This window comes from Melanostigma gelatinosum, assembly GCF_949748355.1.
Source record: "Melanostigma gelatinosum genome assembly, chromosome: 12".
NCBI classification, from domain to species: Eukaryota; Metazoa; Chordata; class Actinopteri; order Perciformes; family Zoarcidae; genus Melanostigma; species Melanostigma gelatinosum.
In genome coordinates, this window is record NC_136645.1 from 23409019 (window position 1) to 23436773 (window position 27755).

At 42.5% G+C, this 27755-nt stretch overlaps 1 protein-coding gene across 2 annotated transcripts; it reads left to right on the forward strand.

The window, feature by feature from the left end:
- Positions 1-1087: 1087 nt before the first annotated feature.
- On the forward strand, positions 1088-27071 carry hells (helicase, lymphoid specific). 2 transcript variants are annotated; one of them, XM_079279898.1, is made up of 23 exons: positions 1088-1382; positions 1697-1794; positions 2343-2458; positions 3781-3903; positions 4011-4052; positions 4149-4176; positions 4296-4354; positions 4447-4488; positions 5229-5456; positions 12403-12585; positions 12759-12902; positions 13126-13322; positions 16841-16934; positions 17663-17824; positions 20491-20636; positions 20932-21076; positions 21184-21267; positions 22258-22377; positions 22467-22583; positions 22676-22835; positions 24996-25092; positions 25217-25293; positions 26881-27071. In XM_079279898.1, exons 1-23 carry the CDS (start codon positions 1375-1377, stop codon positions 26967-26969), a joined length of 2559 nt encoding a protein of 852 aa, XP_079136024.1. In that variant the 5' UTR covers positions 1088-1374; the 3' UTR covers positions 26970-27071. The 2 variants fall into 2 exon arrangements, with proteins under 2 accessions (XP_079136024.1, XP_079136025.1); XM_079279899.1 differs by having other exon boundaries at positions 1152-1221.
- The last annotated feature ends 684 nt before the right edge of the window (positions 27072-27755 follow it).

Below are 27755 nucleotides of genomic sequence, written 5' to 3' on the forward strand. Positions count from 1 at the left end.
CACATTTTATTATGCTACAAAATCAGGTGCATTAATATGTCAATTTATTGTGAACAACATCACCGGGTGGGGACAGATCGAGTAAATAGACCACACTGTTCAGTGTGCATGCAGCTAATTATTCATCGATTAATACAACCAATAGAAGAAAAGATGACCAACAATAATTTAAAGTGCAACAAGCATTGTTAAGTTACATAACTTGAATCACTTGCAACTTCTTATGCATAATAATAAATAAAACAGCGTTGCGGCAGACAGTTATATTTTTAATTTGAACTGATAAAAGCCATAGTTGAGGATTAATTATTAATATTGGTTTCTTATATACACTCTATGATCTCACCCCTCTTGACTACTGTAACTCTCTCTTCGCCAGTGTGAGTGAAGTTGACTGCAAGCTTACACGCATGAAATGCATAGTTTTATGCATGCGTTTGCTTATTCATTGCAAAACATACTGCTAGAAGCTGCATGATATAAATATACAAAGCGTAGTTTGTAATTTATTTATAGAACTACTGTTTGCTGCTTTAAAAATAATGTTTTTTTAAAATACAGGTGGAATATGATGACATTATTAACGTATAATAAAGTATTAATACACCATCAATCAGCATTCGCGGGAAATATCAGATGATGTGTGCCACATATTTCCGCTCAGAGGGGTGGCTGTGTTGTTAAATGTTTTTCTTTGTACATTAAATCCTTTGGAGTCTGTAATTATTTTTTTCACACTTCAATTCATAACTTTTAACGAGTTTTGTTTAATATAATGTTCATATCAACTTCTAAAATATTGCAATATCTACACTCTAATCATACACCACCCCATTTTACATGCAGTAGTTTCGTCCTAACTGGCGCGAAATTGAATAGCCCCGCCCATTATAAAACCCCTAGTTGCATCAAGTGCGCCAAACTCCTGTATAAAATAGCGGAAGTAAAGCCTGGAAAATAAGATATTGACGCGACCTTCTCAAGCCAGCTCCCTCATGACTAGTTTTATTTTGAAAGGTATGGACCGGACGTGTGCTCTTCCTTTGTAGCCACTTATCGTGCTTCAGAACCACACGCTGTGCAGAGTAGCAGAGTGGACGTCGAAAGTCAAAGTAACGTTCGTTTTATTATAAACGTTTGCATAGTTTCAGATACAGTATTCTTTTTTGAGTTTACTTTGATATCTGCGGACCTGCACACCCAGAAAGGACATTGAAAACGGTTAGCTAGCTAACTTGAAGTTAGCGTTACTTCACTGTCTGATTTTCCTCCTTGTAGCGTCAACCCACGTTGCTATTTTGTTCGGCAAACATTTCTTTCTTTCACCGAAACGTTGACACATTAGCCCAGTCGTCTGCTTCGCTGTTGGCAACGATGAGCCGGTAGGTTGAATCGTTTTGCATCCGATTTTCATTGACTGATAACAACAAATCTAAATATGTTACGTCAACTTTTAATTGTAACGCGTCTGTGATCCTTTTGTCGATGCTGAGCGTTGTCATATTTGATTATATCGTATTTACAGATATTACAGCCATATTACAGGGAGAGTTGTATTCTACACATGGTGGCTCAGCCACCGGGTTACAGACTGTGTGGTCTCAGTCGTGTTCTGCAAAGTGTCTCAGATTTGCAGTGAACCAGCAAAAATAATTCAGCCACTGGTTTTGATTTGTGTGTTTCGTCCTGCTGACAGCGTGAAGGAAGAATCTCGAAGTGTGTCCCCTCACTGCCCAAAACCCGACGAGTCTGAGGAGCCACTGGGCACAACCATGGAGACTGGAGCTTCCAATGGTCGGTCACAAAGTACCCTGGCAGAATCAGGAGTTTTTCACCATAACACGTTCCACGTTCTTTTCTATGGCATTAAGGCAATCAATTTTTTTGTATCAAAAGTTTCCAGAACTTTCAGGTTTTTAATATGTCAATTACATTATCTTACCAAATATGTGCTCATTTTCATACATTTCCAGAATCTTGATAAAACCAGAATTCAAAATAGTTTCATTTTGTTGACATACTGTATTGGATTCAAACGTTTTTACAGAGGGAATTTTGGATATCTTTGTCACTAATAAAACAGCAATACAAATACTATTTTGCCATGTTTTAGGATTATCGTGTATTAATCAGGCAATGAATGATGTATGAAAAAACCTGCAAATACCTTGAGAATATAGATAGGAACTCACTCACTCACTACAGGTGAATATGATGGGGGGGCAACTAAGAGATATCGCCATGAAACTGCCTCAGTTTATGACTGACATTAAGACAATTATTTAGTATGACAACTTTTTCTGACTCTTGACTATCAGTTTTTTTTATTTTTATTTTTTAAGATATCGGTGTGAAATGTGAGAATGCAACGTCTGAGGTCATCACCAAGGAAATGGAGGATGAAGAGAAGAAGCTGATGGAGGAAGGGGAGAGGAAAGAAAAAGAGACAATGGAAAAGGTGTGTTGCTTATTAATTCCTCAAGATGTGTGCTCTCCCCCTTTTTTTCAATGTTTGTTAAGCTGCATCATGTCTAATGCAGTGTTCACACCAAACGCGGCCGCACATTCGTGTCAATCGCGCTGCAGGTCTCGCCGGGGACCATTTGTGTACATTCGCGCGAATTGCGCAGGAGAGGGGGCGGGGCTTATCGGCCTGAAAACCGTTCAACTGTTCGCCACTAACTATGGAAAAAAGAACCTATATTTCCGCTTAGTACGTGTTGTGGAAGTCACAGATATCCCGGGAAACTAAACGCCGTCATGTCTGGGTTCATAACATTGTTCAGAGGAGCTCCGTGGATTTTATCGAGCTGTATTCACTGTGTCTAGCAAGCCACCGGTCGCTGTTTACTACAGCTGTATAAACACAAAATAAACTGATTTGGCTGTGATTCAACGGCAATAAACTGACAAAAATGGACTCAGACAGACACCCCGAACTTTTTAAAGAGTTCAAAGAACGCCGGGTAAGCAAATGTGATTATAAACATGAACACCCCCAAGCTCACCCATAGACAGCTAACACGAGGAGCCTTAGCCTAGTTTGACAACAAGCCTATATGATCATGAGGTCACAATGCACACAAACGTGCACTAAATGAAACACAATTGATGCAAAATGGCTCCATGCTGGTGAAGCCTGAGGGTGGATCTTGAGCTAATTATTATTTTTTTTTAAGTTAAGGAAAAATAATTATTCCATGAATTAAGATAAAATATGAAGTGAAAATATCAAACTCACTATGCAAGTAAATGCAGCATTGTTTACCCACCCACTCCCACAGACAGTCAGACAGATGCCAGCAGAGTCAGCAGCAATCATGGCACCAGTTGTCATTAATATCTTGCTGTAGGCTAATACTAATATTAATGCCATTTGTTAAGTGTTCAAACGCTGGGCAGGAACAAGCTGGTAAAAAAGGGAACTGTACAGATGTTTTATTTATTACTAGTATAGATAAATATAGCAGTATCGTATTTGTGGTATTGAATCGTAAGTATCGGTATCGTGATACTTATGGCAGGTATCGTGTCGAAGTCATAATTTTGGTATCATGACAACCCTAATCAGAGATATAATTTGGTGCACAAGAGTGTTCAACTACAGGTGTGTAGTACTAGGCCTACATGGCACACATGCCCATTTTGTAGGAGAACCTAATCCTCAAAAGTGAGGTATTGAAAGAAAGTCATTCTGGTATAGCTGCAAATATTTCATACGGCATTGGCACAAGTATCAAACTTGACATATGTATGATTTTCTTCTTTGCTCACCTCTAGGCCCGGCAAACACAGGAGAAGGAGTCTCATGACATGCGGTTCAAGAGGCTGCAGCATTTACTGCAGAAGAGCAACATCTACTCCAAGTTCTTGCTGACTAAGATGGAGCAGCAACAGAGCGAGGTACAGTTTGTGAACGCCACACGGTAAAAACCTGTGCTGTGTTTGTATCGACACCTGCTGGCTACAAGTTTAATCACACGCCTTCTTGTTTTTTTTTCTGCCTGCAGGAGAACCTCAGGAAGGAGAGATCTGAAAAGAAGGCTAAGAAGGTGAGGAAAGCTTTACTTTGTGAAAAAAAGCTTGCCATTAAAATACTAGAATACATAGAAGTTTTTTTTTTTTTTTTTTTTTTTTTTTTAATGCAGAACACAAACCGTGCAGAGCCAGAAAAAGGTGAGTAGATCTTCTGATATTTGCTCCAATGCGAAATATAGCATGAACTGCTTTAAGGGAATTTCAAATCATGATATGTATATGAATGACGTTTTTGACTCTATTCCCCATTGGACTAGATAAAAAGAAGAGGAGGAGGGATGACGACTACAAAATAGCAGACGTCATGTCAAAAGAAGTAAGGCCTCGTTCGACTTTTTAGCCCGGTTTTTGCAGATTTGCCATTTACTGATCTGCTCTCATTGGTTCGGCTTGATTTTTGTCTTCCAGGAAATCTTGTCGCAAGCCAAGAAAGCAAAAGTGGAGGAAGCGGTAATGGCTCATTTTATTTTTTCCATCTGGGGAGATATGATGTCGGGGTGGGCGATTTGGCGAATATATCGTGTCACAATTATTTATTTATTTTCAGACAGGATCACGATCTTATCTCTATTCTTTTCCATACATCCAAACTACTACTATTTCCCTGTATAAAATATGTAGCCGAACAAGGTCACAAAACACCACACCAAATTCCGTTCCACACTTTAAAATGTGTTAGTTTCTTTAAATGGATATCAGTCACTTTTCGAACCACATGAACCTCTCTTTGCGTCGGCATAAATGAGATTCGCCACTCATTTGAAAGGGAACACTTGTAAAGCTGTTTACTTTGTTATTTCCTTCCTAAAAAAACAGGTGAGGCGCAGGGCTCACTCCACAGGCGCTACATTACATCACTTCCAGTGTGTTTGAGGATATGTTTTTATCTAGCAGCAGCTATAATCATTTAGCAGTGGCGTGGCGCAGCTGTATGCAGGGAAGACACTGTAGCCATAGAACTGCAAACTGATAGACTGTGCACTTCAGAATAGTATGTTCTAGATGTAAAGGCAGATTTTGGAGGAATTGTAATCGTTCATGATCTAATGTCGTCATATCGCATACCCCTAATTTCAAGATATGTAATAATCCATAAGAGGGAATGGAGGTGTAAACTGTATATAGAGAAGTAGGATCATTGAATGTGACGCATCCAACCATGTTTGTCGATATCAAACATTTCTGATCAGGACAAGGCGCCGGTCCAGAGGAAACTAGAAGCCGAGGACATCGAGAAGATGTGCGATTCCAATCAGGACATCAAGAACCGCCTGTCGGAGGCGGTGCGAGACAACGCAAAACATCTCCTGCATCCCGACAGGAAGGTGAACGGCGAGCCGGTCCCCGCCCTGCAGCCGCAGCTCTTCACCGGAGGGGTCATGAGGTCGTACCAGATAGAGGGCACAGAGTGGCTGAGGGTGAGTGGTTGACCAATTGTCATAGTTGATTAATTTGTTTGTTTATTGAGTCGAAGATGATGTTTGTATTCCAGTTACTTAATCCGACATTACAGAACCTTTTTTTTAACAGACCTACACAAGTAAATGAGACCATCGGAGAGAAGACCGGCTATTTCTATATACCGGTAGTTATTCTTAATGCTTATCATTAGTGCTGGGCGGTATACCGGTTTTAATTTCCCGTATGATATTAATCTTTAACACACCGCCATAACCGAAACAACTGCTGCAACTTTTCAACAGGCAGCTAAATATATCGTTCGCCGCAGAGGGCGCTTCAGTCGGAGCTAGTTGTATTAAGTGTATTGAGAGTAGGGTTGGGTACCGAAACTCTGTGCCAATATGGCACCGCTTCCTGTACGTCCGGTATCTACCGGACCGGAACGCAACGCAGATTTCGGTGCTTCCTTTCGGTGCCTGCGCCGATTGAAATACTTTTTTTACACTACTCTGATGACTCCGTCCTGGCAGCAGGACTCGGTCCTCCGCTCCTCACTCATAGTATTATTACAACGGGGTACGTAGCGCTGCCGCTCATAAGCACAACAACACAGGCACGCGGAAGCTTCTTCTTCTTCGAGACCAACTGGCGGTTGGCAAACGACGAATTGGCACATTACCGCCACCAACTGGTAAAATAAAATAAGGCATGAGACGTGTCGTATTTTGCCAGAGAAGGAAAATATGCTGTGAAAATATTTCTGCAAAATAATTGCTGAACTTTGAAGCTGTAGTGTGTGTACAGAGTGTGTGTTTTGTATTTATTTATATTTATTTAAGTATACTGTCAACAGTTAACATATTGTTCATAGTTAAACAGTTTGAAGCATAGTGTTTTGTATTTATTTATATTATAGTATACTTTAAACAGTTACTTTTTTCTTTAAATTGAACAATATATTATCGTTTTAGCACCGGTATCGGAAAAAACCCAAACGATACCCAACCCTAATTGAGAGGGACCCCTAATCATGGTTATAAATGTATAACACAAACTCACAACTAACACTCTTTCACAGGGAAAAACACCGCGACACAACAGTTTGTGACAAATAAACAATTCGTAACACTAATAATTGTACATTTATAAAATTACACCGCCAAACGGCATGCTGGGTACAGCTCGCTAGCTAGCCCTGTAGCACAACAGTCTGCTAACAGCTGGGAGAGTCTCTGGCGCTACAGTAACGTTACATTAAAGAACAGAAAGGAGCGATGCAGGATGAACAAAGACAGACCGGAGATGCACTGATACAGTCTGTGCCCAAGAAAGGAGCTGTGTCTGCTGTTTGGAGGTGTTTGGGTTTTTAAAAAATCCGACTACATATTGTAAAGTCTGTCGAGCCACTGTTGTTGCTGCTGGTGGTAACACTAGCAACTTACTCCATCACCTCAGCAGAAAACACAAGTTGGAATACCAAGAGTGTATGCGATTACGGCAGTCAACCAGAAACGTTAGCAGGAGTGAAACAGTGAATCCAAAGGGTCAGATATCGCTTGAAAAGGCATTTGCTCGAGGCACTGCATATTACAAGAAAAGCAAGCGGTGGAGCGACATTACGAACGCAATAACGATCCAGCTATGCAAGGACCTGGTCCCGCTACAGACAGTCGAGAAAGATGGGCTCAGAGCAATGATTAAAACACTGGTATGTCTGACCAGGGCGAAAATACTTCAGCCGAACTGCTATCCCAACATGGTACGAGCACACCCTATAGCAGGGATTCTTAACCTTTTTGACCTCGGGGCCCAACTTTTCAAGCACAAAGTGTCCCGGGGCCCATTCAAATATTAACACTGTATTAGTTTAACTAATTGAGCTCACTCTTGGTTTGATTGTATTCAATGACTATATTAAATCCACTTCCAGTTTAACAAGCAAAACCCTTGTCAAATAAATGAGATACAATGTGATGATCACAAAGACATTTATTCATCATGTGTATGTAAACCTGCATACACAACAAGAAGCCCAACAGGCTAACAATTCATGGAACAAATCAAGCAATACAAGAACAAATGTAAAGGCTCAAGTCAGGCTTATTAACTCAAAAAGAATCAATAGGCAAGGCAAGTTTATTTGTACAGCACATTTCAACAACAAGGTAATTCAAAGTGCTTCACATAAAACCATTAAAAGCATCAAAACATAAGGCAAAAGAAAAGGAGATTTAAAAACAATTAAAGAAACAGTGTAAGAAATAAAATGCAGTAGTAAAATGCAGAAATGCAGGAAATTGATGAATATATGAATTGAATGTGGTTCAATTAAAGGCAGCAGCAAACAGAAAAGTCTTCAATCTTGATTTAAATGAGCTGAGGGTCTCAGCAGACCTGCAGCTTTCTGGGACTTTGTTCCAGATATGTGGAGCAGAAAAACTGAACGCTGCTTCTCCATGTTTAGTTCTGACTCTGGGAACAGAAAGTAGACCGGTCCCAGACGACCTGAGGGGTCGGGATGGTTCATAAGGTAGCAGCAGATCAGAGATGTATTTTGGCGCTAAACCATTCAGTGCTTTGTAAACCAACAGCAGGATTTTAAAGTCAATTCTTTGTTGGACAGGAAGCCAGTGCAAAGACCTCAGAACTGGAGTGATGTGATCCACCCTCCTGGTCTTAGTGAGGACTCGAGCTGCAGCGTTCTGAATCAGCTGCAGCTTTCTGACGGACTTTTTACAGAGACCTGTAAACACACCGTTACAGTAGTCCAGTCTGCTGAAGATAAATGCGTGGACAAGTTTTTCCAAATCCTGTTGAGACATAAGTCCTCTAATCCTTGATATATTCTTCAGGTGATAGTAGGCTGATTTTGTAATTGTCTTGATATGGCTGTTCAGGTTGAGGTCTGAATCCATAACTACACCTAGATTTCTGGCTTGGTTTGTGGGTTTTAACATCAGTGACTGAAGCTGAGCGGTGATTTTCAATTGTTCGTCCTTGGTACCAAAAACAATTACTTCTGTTTTATCTTTGTTTAATTGAAGAAAATTCTGGCACATCCAGTTGTTGATTTGATTTCACTACAGGAAAAAAAAAGAGGGACTCTCAAAAAATGGAGATTTGATAAATGTGTGGTAATAAAATAAATACATTCAAAATAATAAGGTTCAAATGAAATAAACTATAAATACAATTTAAATAAAGTGCAAATGAAAATAGAGCCTGACGTGAACTCATACGTGTCCACCTCTTAATGAGACACTTGGGCCTCTCAGACACGAGCAGATCCAGTCTGGGTGGAATGGGGGAAAGGCTCACTCTCAGAGTAGCCTCCAGTGTTGCTCTGAGTCTGTTTCGGGCTTTGGTCTTAGTTGTGGCCACACTGGAGAATCCTGATTCACACAGGTATGTTTCACAGCCCTCACTGCTAGACATGGGTACTCCTTTGAGACCGCAATCCAGAAGGAGCCCAGGTCCAGTTTGCCCCACTGCAACTTTAAAGTGCTGTCGGTGGAAACTTCCAGAAGCTGGGATTCCAGATGTGAGGACAAAGCAACATCTTCTTCAGTGGGATCCACAGAAAATGGGTCCAAAATCCACATGTGTCGATCTCTGGGATCCTCAGGAAAGTAGTCATCGAATTTCTCTGCCAGTTGTGAGAGACTGAGTCACTGATCTGCACCTGAGGAGAGTTTTCCAAAATGTCAGACAAAAGTGGAAACATGTCCATCCTCTTTTCCTGGGCCCTCTTTGTCCACAAAGCAAGTTTTTTTTGGAAAGCAACAACAAATATGTTGGTATTTCTCCCTTGAAGTGAGATGTTCAGCTGGTTCAGCAGTGAAAATATGTCACAGAGGTAGGCAAGTTTAGCTGTGAACTTTGTGTCAGCATGGTAATGTGCCAGAGGAGATTTTTTCTCACTGAGAAAAGAGAAGACCTCATTCCTCAGCTCAAACAAACGACTGAGGACCAGTCCTCTTGAGAGCCATCTCACCTCACTGTGATAGAGCAGCTGGACATGATCTGCTTCCATGTCCTCACAAAGCTTGGCAAAACATCTGGAGTTCACAGCTCTACTTTTAATGAAGTTGATGGTTTTCACTCTCATCCATCACCTCATGGAACTCTGGGGACATATTTTTAGCTGCAAGGCTTTCACGGTGGAGAAAGCAGTGGGTCCATTTAGCTTCTGGTGCACGATCAAGTATCTGCTTGATGACGCCGTTACGCCTGCCGGTCATTGACGCTGCACCATCACTGCACACCCCAACACAGTTCTGCCAGTCCAGGCCGTTCTCAGTCAAGTAGTGATCCATGCAGCCGAAACATTCCTGAGCCGTAGCTCGTGTTGGTAGCTCTCCACAAAACAGTATGTCTTCGTGCAAACTACTGTCCCAGCGATAGCGAACAAAAAGCAGCAGCAGTGCGGCATTCGTGACATCAGTGGACTCGTCTAGTTGCAAAGAGTAAAATGGGCTACTTTTTATTCTTTCCAGAAGCTGAAGCTGTATGTCTGAGGCCATGTCCGCGATACGGTGACTCAGTGTCGTTTGAGAGTGGGATAGTCAGCAGCTTCTTTGCAGCAGCCTCTCCAATCATCTCACGGCACATATCCACAGCGGCAGGCAGAACCAGCTCCTCCGCTACGTGAACGCTTTCTTACTTTGTGCCACACGTCTGGCTACGAGGTAGCTGGCTTTCAAAGCACATTTTGAGTTACCAGTCAGTGACACGACAGACCGTTTCTGCATTTGTAGCCCATTTTCCTTTCTCTTGAAAAATTCCCGTATTACCGCCACCAGGTGGTGGGAAGCTATATCGTAACTGAGCGTCTCATGGATAACAGTGATATCTCTGGTGTCTTCAATTGATAACCATGCGGTCTCGCGGCCCACAGGTGCAAAACTGAAAGTTTTTTGCGGCCCTCTAGGTCAGCGGTTCCCAAACTTTTTAGGCCGCGCACCCCCTTCTACATCCCGACCGGGTTCGCGCACCCCCCCCTTAATAAAAAAAATTTAAAAAAAGAAGCAACAGAGCCTTTTAAGCCTTCATAGCCACATAAGAATCGGACCAATGAGAGAACAGTTTGCTCGCGCGCGGCATTTGTTTACAATATTTAGTCCGCTGTTAAATGTTGCAGTGTGAACACAAACCGAACAAAGGAGCAACTGCAACATTGTATCATATTAATCCCTGAATCGGAACAAAGCAAACGAACTGAAGGTGTGAAAACGCCCTGAAACACTGCAACAAAGTTTCAATAACTTTCAGTGACACAAGGCGTCACTTTTAAAGAGCAATACGGATGCGAGCACACACGCACAGGCTCAGAGGCAGATTATCACATTTAATTTACAATTAATGAGCGACTAATGTAGCCAGGATGTCTTCGGACAAAGCATCGATGCGGCGCGACACAGTGTTGTTGGACACCGGGATCATGTCCAACTTTTTTGCTTCTTTCTCCCCAATCATACATTCCACCATCTCTCTGGCAGCTGGCAAGCTCACGTCTTCAGTGATTGTGTGCGGTAGCCCCTTTCTCGCTATTCTGTAACCAGATATGAAGCCCGTAGTGCGTCATTTATAGACCAACACATCAATGAGACTCCAGTTGTTTTTGGCTGTTTTGTAACTCCTCCAATTTCGATATAAACAATGTAAGGGGCTTTTGACTTGCATGCTTGGTGTTCAGGTGGCGACGTAAATAAGAGCTTCAGACTGTTAGCCAGAACCTCACTGCACACCACGCACTGTGGCTTTGGGGAATCTGCGTTGCCAATCCAAGTGAAGCCCAGACACACATACTTTTCATCATATTTCCTCTTTTTTTCCCAGTCTGCGCCGTCTCATCTTCCTCTGACTCTGGCTCGATTTCTTCTCCCGGTCTCTCCCAACGCACCTCTCCGTTCCCCTCGCCTCCGATTCCCCTCTCTCTCTCTCTCTCGCTCTCGCTCTCGCTCTCGCGCTCTTTAATATTATTACACCATCAGACCGCCATTACACTTTTCCTCTCGCGCACCCCCTAGAGGCAGCTCGCGCACCCCACTTTGGGAATCCCTGCTCTAGGTGGCCCACTGGTTAAGAATCACTGCCCTATAGTAAGCAAAGCCTTTACACATGACATTAAAATGTTTTTATATTCTATGTACTCCTGACAGTAGAGTAAGCCACTATAAACCTATTTAAAAACCCAGTCAAGGAACAAAAATAATACCGTGAAACCGCCAGAATCTTAAAAAATACCGTGATACACATTTTTGGTCATACTGCCCAGCACTACTTGTCATCGGTGCCACCGGGATTCTAAGCGAAATCAGATGAAATCAAGCAGTTTCACCAGAAACCTTCAGCGGCCACCAGCAGAGACCAGCTCATTGTGGGACAGACCCAGCTCTGGCTTCGCTGCCGCCTTCGACCTGCAGGAGGAGGAGAGCTCAGCGTCTCCTCTTCAGGCCATGAGCAGAGCTTTGATCACTACTCCGCTGGGCGCCAACGCCACGCTGCTTGAGACCCAGGCTGTATTGCTGGGCCCTCTGCAGGGAAGGGAGGCCCGGGAGAACCAGGACCACACGGAGCAGACTGTCAGATGCCTGCTGCCATAAAATGAGAGGTTTTCTAAAGGGAATCTGGTGCTCGGAAAAACACTACCACTTTCATCCACAGGGACCGTCAGAATCAACACAACGTGAAAGCTCCTTGTAGTAACTTTAATATAAGAGAGACGACAGGAATCCTACGGAACCTTTTGGTGCTCTGAGCATAAAGTAATGTGACGTAGCAAGAGCGCGAGTTGCCTATTGAATTAAAGCTACAGATACTTGACTGTTTAACGGCGTTTTGCTGTATCTTTCTCCACCAGAGTGGAAAAAGAGAGGAAATATTTATTTTTGCCTTTTTCTAGTTTTTTAAGTGTGATAATTACTGTGCGCTGCTGACCATTTAGCCCTTTTTTGCTCTCAGATGCTGTGGGAGAACGGCATCAATGGCATCCTGGCCGACGAGATGGGACTGGGGAAGACCATCCAGTGCATCGCTCACATCGCTATGATGATAGAGAAGAAAGTGATGGGCCCCTTCCTGGTGGTGGCCCCTCTCTCCACTCTGTCCAACTGGATCAGCGAATTCAAGCGCTTCACGCCAGAGGTAGGACGTGACTCTCGTCTTCGTCTCGTGGAAGTGTAAATTACTTTCTTCGTCTGACTGGTTCTTTAAACGCATAAAAGTTGTAGATTTGCAGGTGTATTGTTGAGTAAAATAGACCCGCACCTCGTCTGTTGTAATTCAGCGCCCTGAACAGTGTCGTGTGTTTGTCCCAGGTGTCGGTGCTGCTCTACCACGGCACCCAGGTTGAGAGGGCCAAGCTGCTGAAGCAGATCCGCAGACCTCAGGGGGCCCTCAGCATGTGCCCTGTGATCCTCACCTCCTTCGAGATCGCCATGATAGACAGAAAGTTCCTACAGGTAGGATCCCTGTTCATCCTTTACCAAACAGTTATACCGGCTCAGTGAAACATGCCGGTTTTAGAGACATTCTAGCAGGCACCCTTCACCGTTTTCAGACATTTTAGAGACAAAACTATCAATCCAGAAAATAGATTTCATAGATATTATAAATAATTGATTTATTTCACTGTTGTCATGAGTGTTGTGTAAGAAGTTTGGCCATGTCTGTGCTCCGCTCCAGCGCTTCCAGTGGAAGTACCTGATAGTGGACGAGGGCCACAGGATTAAAAATCTCAACTGCCGGCTGGTGCGTGAACTGAAGATGCTGCCAACCGACAACAAGCTGCTGCTGACCGGCACGCCGCTGCAGAACAACCTGGCCGAGCTCTGGTCCCTCCTCAACTTCCTCCTGCCAGAGGTCTTCGATGACCTCAAGAGGTACGCAGCCACGCCGTTTTCTGTTGCCGATTACAGTGCTGGTACCAGTGAAACTCAAAATTATTTTCCCAGTTCTGTGTCAATTGTTTATTTATCTCGTTTTCTGCTAATGTAGAACAAATTCAGTATCCGAGTGTTTACTCTTCTTTAACACAGTTTCAAATGTTTGATGACTCATCCTGATCTTGGGGGTGTTTACTAAAAATGATCGCTCAATTAAATGAGACTTTTTGGCGACTAGCTAGCCACACACCGTAAACCATAAAACCACACTTCACCGTTTGTGTATCTTAGTAGCTGACAGAGCGATATGGAGGGTCAGGAAGAGATGATTGTTTGGATGTATGTGTGCAAAAACTTTGTATTCATTTCCAAAATGATGTCACTGAGGTTTAACGGCCTGTGTCCACATAGCGTAGCACTCATAGACTGTATATAAGAAGTGGACATAGTCATCGTGACTTCACCCACTGGTTTGTGGACTGCCATTTTGAAGAATGGAGTTTGGCGTTTTTACCGTTCCCATCTTGGGTTAACCCTTCCCACTGCATTCAAGTGAAGATGGTGTATAGAAAGTGTTGAATCATAATTCTCGCGGCGCCTACGTTGCCTGAAGGCAATGTGGTTGTGGAAGGTCTTCAACGCTCTTTGGTTTGCTGTCACTCACGATTTCCACGCCCCTCTCAGTTGATGCCACGCCAGATCAGGGCCAAAAGTCTGAAAGTGAAAAAATACGGTGTGAAAGTGGGGAAAAAAATTGAAACTGTAAAAAAATAAGATTTTGAACAGAAAAATATAAGACCTCAAATAGAAAAATATATATGAAAATGAAAATAAATATTTTATTCAAAACAATTCCAGAACTGAATCAAAATTATATTCAACTCCAAAAATCTTTTCATTCACTTATTTTTATTTTGAATACATTGCTTTTTTCTTTCCTTCAAATAATCAAAACTATTGGCCTGGATTTGGCTCCAGAGCAGCGCCCTCAATCACAGTAAGCCCACCCTAAAGCAAACTCCATGTTATAGTCTGTTTTACTGTAAATGGACCATCATTTACTAAAAGAACATCATGTTGTATTAAAGAAGACATAACACTAGCGATTGATATTAGGGGTGTAACTAGGGGTGTCACGGATCACAAACCTCACGGTTCGGTTCGGATCACGGTTCAGGAGTCACGGTTCGGATCATTTTTCGGATCAACAAAGAAAAGGGGAGGAGACAAATATAACTTTGCTTTCCATTTATTAAAGAACTTCAAGAACACTTAAATCAAAGAACTTTGGGCTATAGTCTTACATGAAAACAAAAATATTGAAGATGTCCAATTTGAAACAAAATGAAATGAATAAATAAAAATAATACATTCAAGAATTCTGTTAAGTTTAAGTGCAACATGAGGTATGTTGATATCCTCGTCCTTTCATCAATACTGAAAGAAAGAAACAGCCAGTGAGCTAGCTTCCACTGTTTACACTGAACTGAACTGCTCAGCAACAACTTGGGTCTGTTTACTTCCTGTCAGGTCATTCAAATACACAATAATGCTTACCATTACTGTGACATTATTTTCAAAAAGATGAGAATATCTCCATTGTCTGGGGAGAGGGTCGACCTTTCTGTGGTGACTGGAATATTATTGGGCCTGTCTAGCTTCACTCTGATACTTCTGTCAGCACCTGAACCAGGTGTGTGTGTGTGTGTGTGATGCTCACAGAGGGGGCGTGTCTACAGCACCTGCCCCAGGTGTGTGTCTGTGTGACGCTCACAGAGGGGGCGTGTCTACAGCACCTGAACCAGGTGTGTGTCTGTGTGACGCTCACAGAGGGGGCGTGTCTACAGCACCTGAACCAGGTGTGTGTCTGTGTGACGCTCACAGAGGGGGCGTGTCTACAGTACCTGCCCCAGGTGTGTGTGTGTGTGACTCTCACAGAGGGGGCGTGTCTACAGCACCGGACTAAGAATCACTCCGCCGTGGTGAAAGCAGTCTCTGCAGTCTTTTCCTTCTCATAGAGGTGTGGAACAGCTTCACACTGAAGTGGTGCGTGAGTGGATTTCGTAGCGTGGCTCAAGCACTTTAACCAGATTTAGAAATCCTTTGTTTTCTACACCGGAGTGTCCCCGTCGCTGACAGACCGGATGGTGGCTCTTCATATGTGTGGACATGCCGATGTTTTGCCGTTGTCTTGTGTCTCTCTTTAAATAACGCCGACATACCGTAACGCTTTGTCCACCACCCTCATCCGTCATTATACTGTAACGTATATGTCGGGTGCAAGAGCGCGGTCTGTTCACTGTAACAGTTGTTAAACTGCAGTTTTCAGGAAGTAAAGTGTTCCGTTTTTTTCTTCTTTTTTTTTTTGTGAAACATCTCCGCGACTTATTGAGTGGCGTAATAAACTCGTGACACAATGAAATTTGACAATGAAAACTATTTTAATAATAGATTATTATCGATCTTATCGATTCGTTGTTTCAGCCCTAATTTGATATCTCTTTATAAATCGACAAAGTATGGAGCTGACATCCTCCGCTTGGTACAGTAAAACTGAATAGCCCAAATAGATAATACAAAGCAAAAGGAGCGATGCTAGCCTACCATATGACGGTGATATGTTATAAAAACAAGTCTGATTGTACGGTATCCATAAGAAAGTGACCCTAATTCTCAGTAAACATGAGTTTATGGTATCAATTAGGGGTGCAACGGTTCACAAAATTCACGGTTCGGTAAGTTTCGGTACAGTAGAAAACTAAATGCCAGAGAAATGTAGTTTGTTTTAAAATGTATTTATTCATTACAACTAACATCATAAAGTTATTCTTTGACTTTGAACAATGATGGAACTATACCTGAGTGACTCATCTTCTGGGGTGTCTTCTTAGCAACACATAAGCATAAAAAACAAAAACTGCTCCTTAATGTTATGTAGTATTGTTACTTACATCTTGCAAAAGAGATTTTTAATCTCAATGGGACTACCTGGTTAAATAAAGGTTTAAAAAAAAAAAAAAAATCTTTATATTTTTTTTATTCAAACTTATTCGGTTCGTCATGCGTACCGAACCGTGAGCCTCGTACCGAGCGGTTCAATACGCGTACTGTTACACCCCTAATAAATAAATAAATAAATAAATATATATCCAAAAGAAAGTGTATGTATGTATGTGTACACTTTTTCTTTTGGATATATATTTATACTTATAAACCTACAAACAGAGGTAGTGCAGTATGACTTATTTATTGTTCATGAGAGTGACGGCCAGTGGAAAGAAGCTGTTCCTGTGTCTGGTGGTTTTGGCGTACAGAGCCCTGTAGCGCCTACCAGAGGGGAGGAGTTGGAACCGCTTGTGTCCAGGATGTGATGGGTCTGCAGGGATTTCTATTGTAACTGAACACTGCTCAAATCGTTTCGGTTGGATGTGACATCTATGATTAATTTGTCGCTGGCTGTTCAGCTTTAAGTCATCGCTTAGGTTTAACCCCTTGTCGACCTGTCTCCCGTGCAGCTTCGAATCGTGGTTCGACATCAGCACCATCGGTGAAGCGGAGACCTTGGTGGCTACTGAGCGCGAGCAGAACATCCTGAGCATGCTGCATCAGGTCAGTCCTCCTGAACCATCAGTGCAGTCATGGGTGACTATTGCAATTGCCTTGACATGCTATCGTGTGTTTAATATAATAGCATTGGTGTTGAACCGCTTTGTGGGTATGGATCATTTTTCTGTCCTGAAGACAAACATGCTTTATTCTGAATATAAGTAACATATCTCATTATAAACTGTATCATAAACATGTATATCGACTTTTTTTTTGATCAAATGGTGACTATCTTACTTGAATTGATCCCCTTTTAAATGTGGTCACACAAAGCAAACTTTGTTTTCGCATGGGACAATGTCGTAACAAAGTCGACTCATCGGCATGCGACGTAAATACAAGAAATTTAAATAGTGCCATGTCGCAAAAGACCATCAGCGTTGAAATTTCCTCCTGTCTTTGGCAACGCCCTGACTTTGCCGAATCAAAAATGGAGGAATAAAACTTTTTTCAAATCTGCATCATTGTGTCGTTATTTCAGGATCCCTTTGATCTGTTTATTACACTTTTGCGATCAAGAACGCCTGGAGGGAATTTCTTTTAAGTTTCACACAAAAGTCCACCTGGACTCGAATGTTAAACTGATTTCGAAAGTTTGGTCAAAGGTCACCATGTGCAAAAGATTTGCCTTGCCTTTTTAGTGAGAACTGTTTGGCTTTTCCGTGGTTACAGAAAAAAAAAATTGGTTCCTTTTTAAAAAAATTAAAAAAAACGTTTTCTCATCATTTCAGATCCTAACTCCATTCCTGCTGAGGAGGCTGAAGTCAGACGTGACACTGGAGATTCCTCCGAAGAAGGAGATCATTGTGTACGCTCCTCTGACAGCCAAACAGGAGGCCTTTTACACCGCCGCGGTCAACAACACCCTCGCCAAGATGCTGGGCCAGGAAAAGGTTTGTGAGGACTGTGCATTTGTCTCTGTGGGTTTATTCTCCATGTGTTCTGTGTTAAATACTCTGTTCAACCTTTTGGTCAGCATTTCTGCTGATATTGCAGATATACGGTATGCTGATAAGTTAAAGTTCCACTTTGCAACTTTCGTTGGGAGAATCTTCCTTTCTAAAGATAAAGTTTATTTTATGTCTAATGTAAAACAGTGTGTTGTGTCTGGGGTTGTCACGATACCAAAATTATGACTTCGATACGATACCTGCCATAAGTATCACGATACCGATACTTACGATACAATACCAGAATTCGATACAATACCACAAATACGATACGTTACTGCTATATTTATCTATACTAGTAATAAATAAAACATCTGTACGGTTCCCTTTTTTACCAGCTTGTTCCTGCCCAGCGTTTTGAACACTTAACAAATGGCATTAATATTAGTATTAGCCTACAGCAAGATATTAATGACAACTACATGGTGCCATGATTTCTGCTGGCATCTGTCTGACTGTCTGTGGGAGTGGGTGGGTAAACAATGCTTCATTTACTTGCACAGTGAGTTTGATATTTTCACTTCATATTTTATCTTAATTCATGGAATAATTATTTTTCCATAACTAAAAATAAAAATAATTACCATACTTTTCAGATGCTACTTTTTACCCCACGCTTTGAGGCCTCTGCTTATAGTCCGGTGCAATTTATATACGGATTTTTCCGTAGCTTTCCTCCGCCACAACAACAACCACAACTTCCGGTTCCGGTCTAACACAACATTTACTAGCTCCCGACACAGAACAGTTGCTACCAGCAACCCCTCTGCTACCAGCTGTTACTGACAGGGTCGCTACAATATGGATGAAGTACCTTTGACCTACCTCTCACTAGGACTGTTAACAAAAAAGGTTGAACGGCAAGATGCTTTTAACAGTACATGTCCGACTCGCTAGCTTCTAAGCTAATTTTAACATTACGCCAATGGGGAAATGCTAACCGCGATTAGCATTAGCGAATATATAATATATCTTCGTACATCTTTTCATGCAGACATACTTTCATTACAGACTAAGGTCTCTCAAGGCTACCAAACGAAAAGCAATGAGGCAATAACTGTTGTTGCTCATAGCTCTGAATAGCTGTTGTGCTAGCAGCAACTGGCCAAGCCAGTTAGCCGTAAATGCTATTTAGAGCTACGAGCAACGTAGACACGCTGCATGAGAAGAGCAACTTTTTCTCAAGTCTGCCAGTGGATCCTAACAGCGTGGAGCAGTGTGAAAGAATCCACCATCACCAACGGGTTCCGAAAGGCTGGACTACTACGAGATGAGGAGGACAGCGCAAGCTCAAGGGCGGATTTGCCTCGGGAGCAAAGTGACACTGAGGGTGCAGACGAAAGACTGACTGCAAGCACGAACGAAGCAATTCTGAGGTTGTTTAATGCCGACACTGAAGAAGAGGACTTCAATGGTTTTAGTGCACAGGAGGACGAAGGCGATAGCGATCAATAGCTATCTTGTGTCGATCCAGCCACTTTCCGGCTCGGATCAGAGGGATTACCGGTACCGTAAGCCACTTCCCGGCTTGGACCTGTGCGGAGCGCGTGGAGACGCCTCCTAGTTAACTTGGGTCCTTGAACACACCACATCATGAACCGGTAGGTATGTCTGTATGAAGCATGAAAAGATATACGGTACAAAGGTGGATACAAAGATATATTATGTTCTCTAATGCTAATCGCTAATGCTAATCGCGGGTAGCATTTGGGCTTATAGTCCGATGTGGCTTATATAAGTAAATATTCAGTTTTCTTCTCAAAATTAGAGGGTGGGGCCTATATACCGGTGCGACTTATAGTCCGGAAAGTACGGTAGCTCAAGATCCACCCTCAGGCTCCACCAGCATGGAGCCATTTTGCATCAATTGTGTTTCATTTAGTGCACGTTTGTGTGCATTGTGACCTCATGATCATGTAGGCTTGTTGTCAAACTAGGCTAAGGCTCCTCGTGTTAGCTGTCTATGGGTGAGCTTGTGGGTGTTCCTGTTTATAATCACATTTGCTTACCAGGCGTTCTTTGAACTCTTTGAAAAGTTGGGGGTGTCTGTCTGAAAGGTGCTTTGCCGTGTTAGACGTGTTTCCTCACTTGGTCTGTGTGGCTCTGAAACACGTTTTGCAGACGGGTCTCTGTAGGTCAGTGGGCTTTCCTTCACTGTCTGCAATACAGCCAAAGCACTTCCAGATGATACTTCTGGCATCTTGTTTTCCAACAACCCGAGGACAGTCTGTAAAAGCTCATGCCATGTCTCCCCTGTGATCACTTGCTGTGACTGAGCGCTGCCTGTTGCTGTGAGCGCGCTGGGTAGCCCCGCCCCCTTGCATGCCTGCAGGCAGCATGACAGGGAGCGGAGCAGCCAGTGCGCTCTGATCGCCTGCTATTTTAATAAAGTATCGATACTAAAAATATGCAGTGTCGTTTTTAACATACAGGTACCGCGGTACCTTTTTAGTATCGATACACCGTGCAACCCCAGTTGTGTCATAGTTGAAAGCTGCAACACAAAGAGCTTAAACAGTTAGTGACGGGCGTCTGAGCTCAGCCTTCATCAGTGCAGTCCAGTAAAAAGCAGAGTGACTGAAAACGCCCGTTCTCTTGGTTTTATTCAGTCAGAAGCTCCCGTGGTGTTGACGTCAAGTGGGCGGCCGAAGCGCGGTTGTCGAAAGGTGGTGGACTACACAGAGCGAGACGGGGACACGCCGTACGACCTGGAGAAATATCTGGAGAGGGTCCAAAAGGAGCACGATCAGCAGAGGTCAGTGAGCATCCCAGCTCCACATGAAAAATCCTGAATAGATTACTCAACTTGGGTTTCATTTCTCTGTCTTCTTAATATCACGTGCTTCTTGATTCATTTTCATTGATCTCAATAGTCTGTTTTTGTTCTCAGCCATATAAACTGTATGTTGTTTGAAAATATCGCCGGGTATTCTCTGCTGGCCTCGCCTAATCTCACCTTCGTGCTCTTGCCACTAACATGATATCCGTTTTGCCGTCTGCCTGATTTCCATATGAATGTAGCATAACGTGACTCCTCTCGTCTCCTCCAGCTCGTCTCCGGTGCCGGATGTCCACAGCCCGCTGGACGCCCAGATCAACCTGAAGCTGCAGAATATTCTCATGCTGCTCAGGAAGACATGTAACCACCCCTACCTCGTGGAGTACCCCCTCGACCCCGCCACACAGGAGTTCAAGGTAACATATGGAGCTACAGGTTCCGTTTTAACTTTGGCATGTTAGTTTTGATCTTCCCCCTCTGTGACGAGTTCCCCTCTAAACACACTTGTGCGTACGTCCTGCAGATTGACGAGCAGCTGGTGCAGAGCTCCGGAAAGTTTCTCATACTGGACAGACTGCTGCCTGCACTGAAGGAACGGGGACACAAGGTGAACATGACCCAAGTACATGTCAGCCGAAGTGGAGAATTAATGAAGTCTTTCAAGCTAACTGTTGATGAATAGTCTTGCTCAGTTGTGGCCCAAGTACTTACATTCAACCCCTGGTGGGTCTGGGAGGTTTAGGTTATATTTACTGTAAGATAAATCAGTTATACACTTTTCTTTTTCACCAAAATTAGCGCCATTATGAAGGTTATTTTAAACACAAGAAAAATGCAAAGAAATAGGCAGTTTGACGTGTCGTTGCACCGGCCTTTCGGTTTTGTTTTTTCCTGCTGTGTTATAGCGGTGCAACGGATCATACAACTCATGTTTCGGATCGAGTCACAGATCGGATCAGCACAAAAGGAAAAAGGAAGCAAATATAAATTTTAGAGATCATTGGAGTCTGCTTTGAGGAGATTATAATGGCAACAGTTCCCCTGTTGTCTGTTGACAATGCCGAGCGGGGAAAATATTTTAAATATAGTGTACACTTCTACTGACACTGACTTTATTCGGTGGCTAAGTGGCGGGGAACTGAAGCCGTTAAATCTCTCTCCTCAAAGCCACAAGACTCCATTCATAAAAACAGTAGTTTAACCTTGCACAACACGGGAGTACACATACTAACTCACTTCAAAGGATCCTAACTAACCCTTTCAACTATTTCCAAACTTAGCACAGCTAATGTTGACTCGGCTAGTGCTGGCTTTCACATCACTGCTAATGTGCTGAGTGGGCATTGGAAAAACCTGGAAAAGTATGCAGATAGAGTTGACCTTTTAAGTCCAACAGGAAATGTACTTGTCTAACGTGCTTAAATGTACTTGAACGTTATTGTCACACCTGTCAATCAACATAAAAAAAGATCAAAACTGATTTAAAACGTATCTAGATGTCGGGGAAACAACTATCACATTGTAATTGGAACGCAAAGCATACAAATCTGTTCAGAATTTCTGACTTGTTTGTTATTGACTCGTCGTTGTGGTCCAGATTCTGATCTTCAGTCAGATGACGTCCATCCTGGACATCCTGGTGGATTACTGCTATCTGCGGGGCTTCCAGTACAGCCGACTGGACGGCACCATGTCCTACTCCGACCGAGATGAAAACGTGAGTTTTGGAACAACGAGCTCAGTGGATGTCGGAGTGTCTCTGTAATTACTATAATCATCAGGTTGTTTATCGTTCCCTTCCCCCAGATGACCAAGTTTTCCAAAGATCCTCAGGTGTTCCTCTTCCTGCTGAGCACCAGAGCCGGAGGACTCGGGATCAACCTGACGGCCGCCGACACCGTCATCATCTTCGACAGTGACTGGGTGGGTGCAGATCAACAAATCAAGTGTGGTAAACCTGTTTCTGAAAACGGTGTCAGTCAGTGTGTGCTGATGCTTCGCTCCGTCTTTCTCAGAACCCCCAGGCCGACCTGCAGGCTCAGGACCGCTGCCACCGAATCGGGCAAACCAAACCGGTGGTGGTGTACCGACTGGTCACGGCCAACACCATCGACCAGAAGATCCTGGAGAAGGCCTCGGCCAAGAGGAAGCTGGAGCAGATGGTCATCCACAAGAGTGAGTGACTGCACTTCAAAATGCCTTACCAAAAAAAAAGCCTCTAGAACGCGAAAAAGTGTCATCATACCTCGGACGACATGACGATATTTATCATCAAACAATGTCAACAAATTTGAATTTGTATTGTTTCTCGGAAAAAACAGAAGCCGAACTGTGTTTCAGTATAATTCGTGTAATTTGGACAACACATTGCGTTGCTTGCACGTGGTCGTCTGAACATAGCTAGGCTGCGAACAGCTGTTTGTCTTCGAGAGAGCACAACATCCAGGAACACAGACCTACTACGGTACACAGAAATGCTTGAACGCAATGTTTTGTTTCTAGACGTTAATGTAGGAACAGTCTGTCTGTGGTACGACAGTTAAAGGAAATAACCGATGGAGAAGCTGTGCACACGAATGAAGGCTGTGTATACACCTTACATGCAGTAGATTCAGACCAAAGATGTGAAGCTATTATAGACCTGGTCTATAATCCTCTGTAAAATGCATTCATCAGATGATTTTGATTCATATAACATTTGTTGTCCCCTATGTTGAGATGAAATATAAGTGAGGCTCATATTTAGTTAGTTGTTCCCTATAATTTCACTTGAAACGTTCATTTTGCACTTAATAAAACGAGAAAATACTCAAAGTAGCAGAATTCAAAAATTGGCCTCACCGTGTGATTATTTCATAGACAATACATTTTGGATGATGAGAAAACATGCTATAATGTGATATGTATCGTTATCGCGATATGAAAGGACCTGCAGTGGGATAGAACATTTCGTCCATGTCGCATCTTTCGTTCGCTCATTTTCTTTCTTACAGTGTAGCGTGACAATCACAGCCAATAGCAAAAGTCAATTGCTATAGCTGGGTTTCAAGTGGACGTAGTCATCATGAAGTCCCCCATTGGCTTGTGGACTGCCGTTTTGAAGCCTCGAGTTTGGCGATTTCACTGTTGCCATCTTGGATTATGGCCGTTTATAATCAATAAACAGAAGTTACCATATTTGTAATGCGGAGGAGTAACGTAGAGACACCGTATACGGCTCTGGTAGCTGCAGCTGGGTGGTCAACTGGTCAGCTAGCGTTTCTCAGATTGGAGTGAGACAAGGAGAAAAGGTTATTTTTTGATCTTCGCAATAAAACATCTTTGATGTGGCGTGTTGAGTCTTGGCCAATCAGCGTTAAGATGTCTACACCGGCTTCCCAACCTGTTTATAATGGAAAGCTAGTCGGCTTGATATCACGTTAGCGAACGTTGGTGGATTGTGTATTGGCGTCAAAGTTTAAGTTACGTTATGTACCGTTACAGTTCAGACTTGCTGGGTTAAGGCTCACGTCCACTGCATGCGAAACTCTGTCGACTGAGGCCCAGATACTGATAAGATGGTCAGAGAGCTTCAGGAAGAGGATGCTGTTTGTGTAGCGCAGCTTGACGCAGGGCTGAGATGTGAGTGGAGCTGGGCCTGGATAAAGGTGGAGGTCTAAACAGACGTGAAGGGAGAGCAGTACAGCTTCCCGCTGTCAGTGTTTAAAAAAAATGATACGGCAGAGTATGCTAAATGCAGCCTCTGCTCCAATGAGAGAAACTACAGCAACAAGGGCTCGCATGCCCTCATCACACTGCCAGACAGAAGTGCACCGGCAAAAGCTGTACACTGTAATGGCCACAGCCAGTGTACTTCCAGTCTCAACAGTCCCACGTGCAGTTGCTCCCAAGGTCCCTGAAGTAATGAGTGTTAAGGTGCCTGTACCTTAATTTCAGCGGTTTGCTAATGCGGAGGTGTGTATAGATTGGAAGCTTGCAGTTAAATCACAGCTATTATTTTACTCTTGATAAACTACCTTAGCCAGAGTAGATTATCATTTTAATTTAAATAATTGAACGGGATTGAATGCATATTAATTGCAAATAGAAGATAGGCCAAAATTCTAACGGCTTTACAGTAACAGTGGAAGTTAATATGAAGCCATACAGCAACAGGGTTCAATGAAAACTAATCACGTTATTATTGTTACTGTATATTGGTTGCAGCTGAAAACAGCAGTAGATTAGTAATTTATCATGCACCACATTTTGACCTGCAAGCACTGGGTGGTCTTAAGTATTGTCTAACTGATGGAGTTGCAATGATAGTTTCTGTCTTGCCGCTTCCCTCCACAGATCAGTTCAAAGGCGGGAAGGCGGCACTGAGCCACAGCAAGAGCTGCATCGATCTGGATGAGCTGATGTCGCTGCTCAAAGCCAGAGGCACACAGAAGTAAGAAATCCTCCTCCGCTCTAAACAAGTTTGAATGTAAAGAGGAACCGAAACTCTCTTTTTAAATGGGAGCAAACTTCCCAACCGAAGTGGAGGGTAACGGTTGTCTCTTTGTCCCACTCAGGGAGGTGAAAGCATCGAGGGGGAAAGTGATCAGCGACAAGGACCTGCAGCTCTTGCTAGATCGCAGTGATTTGCTGGGTGAGGAGTCGCAGACATTCCACGATCTGTATATTTGTATCAACAAGCGGTTATGCGTTGTGTGTTATAGTAAAAGCACCTCTGTAAGGGGCCGATCACACAAATGCGTTGTAATGGGTGCGGACTCATCAAAAACTCCCCTTTGGCAAAGAGTCCAGTAAAACGGCTGATGAGCTGGGATGCGTGTGCAACCAGGCAATCAAATGTAAACTAGAAAATGCATTTCCTGCTGAAAATGCGTTTGAATGCTGAAAGCTGAAATTGATTGCAAAAAAATTGCTGAAAATACAGAAATGGGAGACTACCTGTCTGAAAAATGTTGAAGCCCAAAAGCATTTAAACTGCACTGCTGAAAACTATTCTCGTTGAAATGTCTAACTATGGTGTCTGTAGCTGAAAGTATGAGAAGAAGAAGGCTTTGAAAGTTGAAGAAGTTTAACAGGATTTGGAGATTTTCTCCATCGCTATCCCATCCAAAACAAATAGCAAAAAGCTTAATTCAAAAAGTTTAAAGATTACAAATAATAAAAGTCATATCACCCCTCTCCTGAAAGAGCTATTATTAGTAGTAGAAGTATTCGTACCATTAGAAGAAGTATCAGTAGTCTTACTAATAGCTGTAGTAGTATTGGTAGTAGCAGTAGTCGTAGTAATAATAAATATATTAAAATCTATAAAGTGTAAAAGTTAGTCACCATTGGCTGGTAACTGTTTATTTTTATATTCTATGATCAGTCTCATAATTTCTAAGCACATAAGATATGATTTGATCGATGAGTTAAAGCCGTGGACTCTTAAATCCTACAGAGTGGAACATATTGGTGTATGGCGCAATCCCCTTCTGTCATACCAGCTATTCATCACTGAAAAAGATCTCTAGAAAAGAGTGGGAACCCTGGAGGAAACCTGACTACGCTTTACTGCTGCCACCCAGTGTTGCTTTTTTCAGTGCAATGTCCCACTAAAACTCTATACACACCTTGATTGGTTTTTTTTCCCTGAGACTATTTCGCAAGTCATTAATTATTAACTGTTGATTTTGTCAAGAGTTCTTTCACACAGACTTGCAGATATAACGTGAAGAAAAAGTGAATATTTTTACGAGAAATAGATTTTTTGGAGCTTTCGCACCACAAATAAAGGCATCAATCACTTGTCAAACTTTATGACCATAAAAACTTTATCTTTGCTCCATAGTCGGAACCAAGATGGCAAATTTTATTCCTCCTTTTCAACCTCGACGAAGGCAGCGCAAGAGCAAATCCACTCCTTCTGTTCTTACCTTTCACAATAATAGCCGGAGACATATACACTGCGTAACTGCTTACCAGAGGCAAATTCATTTTGTTTATTTGTCACACCCCGGTGTGTAAAGGCCTTAACTTTAGATAAATGTAACACTAGTTTCATTCATTAGGGTGAAATGAACCTTTAAACGTGTCTGTAAAGTGAAGAAAGTTGACTCTCACAGTACACTCTATTTACATTGATAACTACTTACAACAAAATCGATCATGATTTCGTTGGTGGGCTTTTCACTGTTTTTAAACCAGTGAGCTGATGTAAAGTTTCACTTGTATTTTTCAGACAAAGCAAAGGAGAGCGTGAAGCAAGAGAAGGCGGGAGTCTTCAAAGTGATCGATGCCAAAGAGTCATCGGAGATCACGTTAACCTGAGAACACTCACTCGTTTGTAGACTTTTTCTCTTTTACTGTCTCGATAGTACAAGTCTTCAGCATGCATGTCCTTTATGTCTTTTTTTCATATAAATAAACTGATTTCATGACTTATGTTGTGTTTTTTGTGGCACTAAACACACCTGTCCTGTCGGGTTCTGATTTCTAGTATTGAGTAGAAATGCTCTATTTTCCTTACAAGCCCAGTTCTAAAAATGGGACTTTTTGAAATCAGGAAATCAAAATACACATGGTCAAATTAAACAAAGGTTTCCTTGGAATGTTGTCCCAGCATAAATGCAAATATCCTCGACAAAGTTATTATGAAATGTATTACATTTCAATGAATTAAATCTAATTTAACATGGGGGAGAAATTTACATTTAGAGAATGCTTAATGAGCAAATCAAGCACAATCTACTCCAATACAGCTTATTGCTGGCCATTCATAACCAAAATATGTGCTATGAGGGGTTTTATATATTGAACATCTCTGTTGAATAAATCACGAACCATGGGCGGACTTTTAAAAGTAGCGTACAAAATTTGTGAAAACACAAGCTTACTTGCACAGCAGCCATTTCACATGCTGATCGTTGTTGAATTGATCTGGTCATTTTAGAACTTAATCTATTTCATTATTATTGGGGCAAAGCTGAGCTTTTCATTAGTTTTGCTGATTGCTGGCCACTCGGTATGAGCAGCGTCGTTGGTAGGCATGTAAATCTATAAACCAGCGAACATTTGCAGTTTCCAAATTTCCTCTATTTCTGCTGTTATTGCGTT

Excerpts from the sequence above, each read along its gene's own strand:
- hells (XM_079279898.1), top strand. Across the intron at positions 22,836-24,995 it reads GCAGATGGTCATCCACAAGA|ATCAGTTCAAAGGCGGGAAG; the intron begins GTGAGTGACTGC and ends TTCCCTCCACAG. Across the intron at positions 25,294-26,880 it reads AGATCGCAGTGATTTGCTGG|ACAAAGCAAAGGAGAGCGTG; the intron begins GTGAGGAGTCGC and ends TGTATTTTTCAG.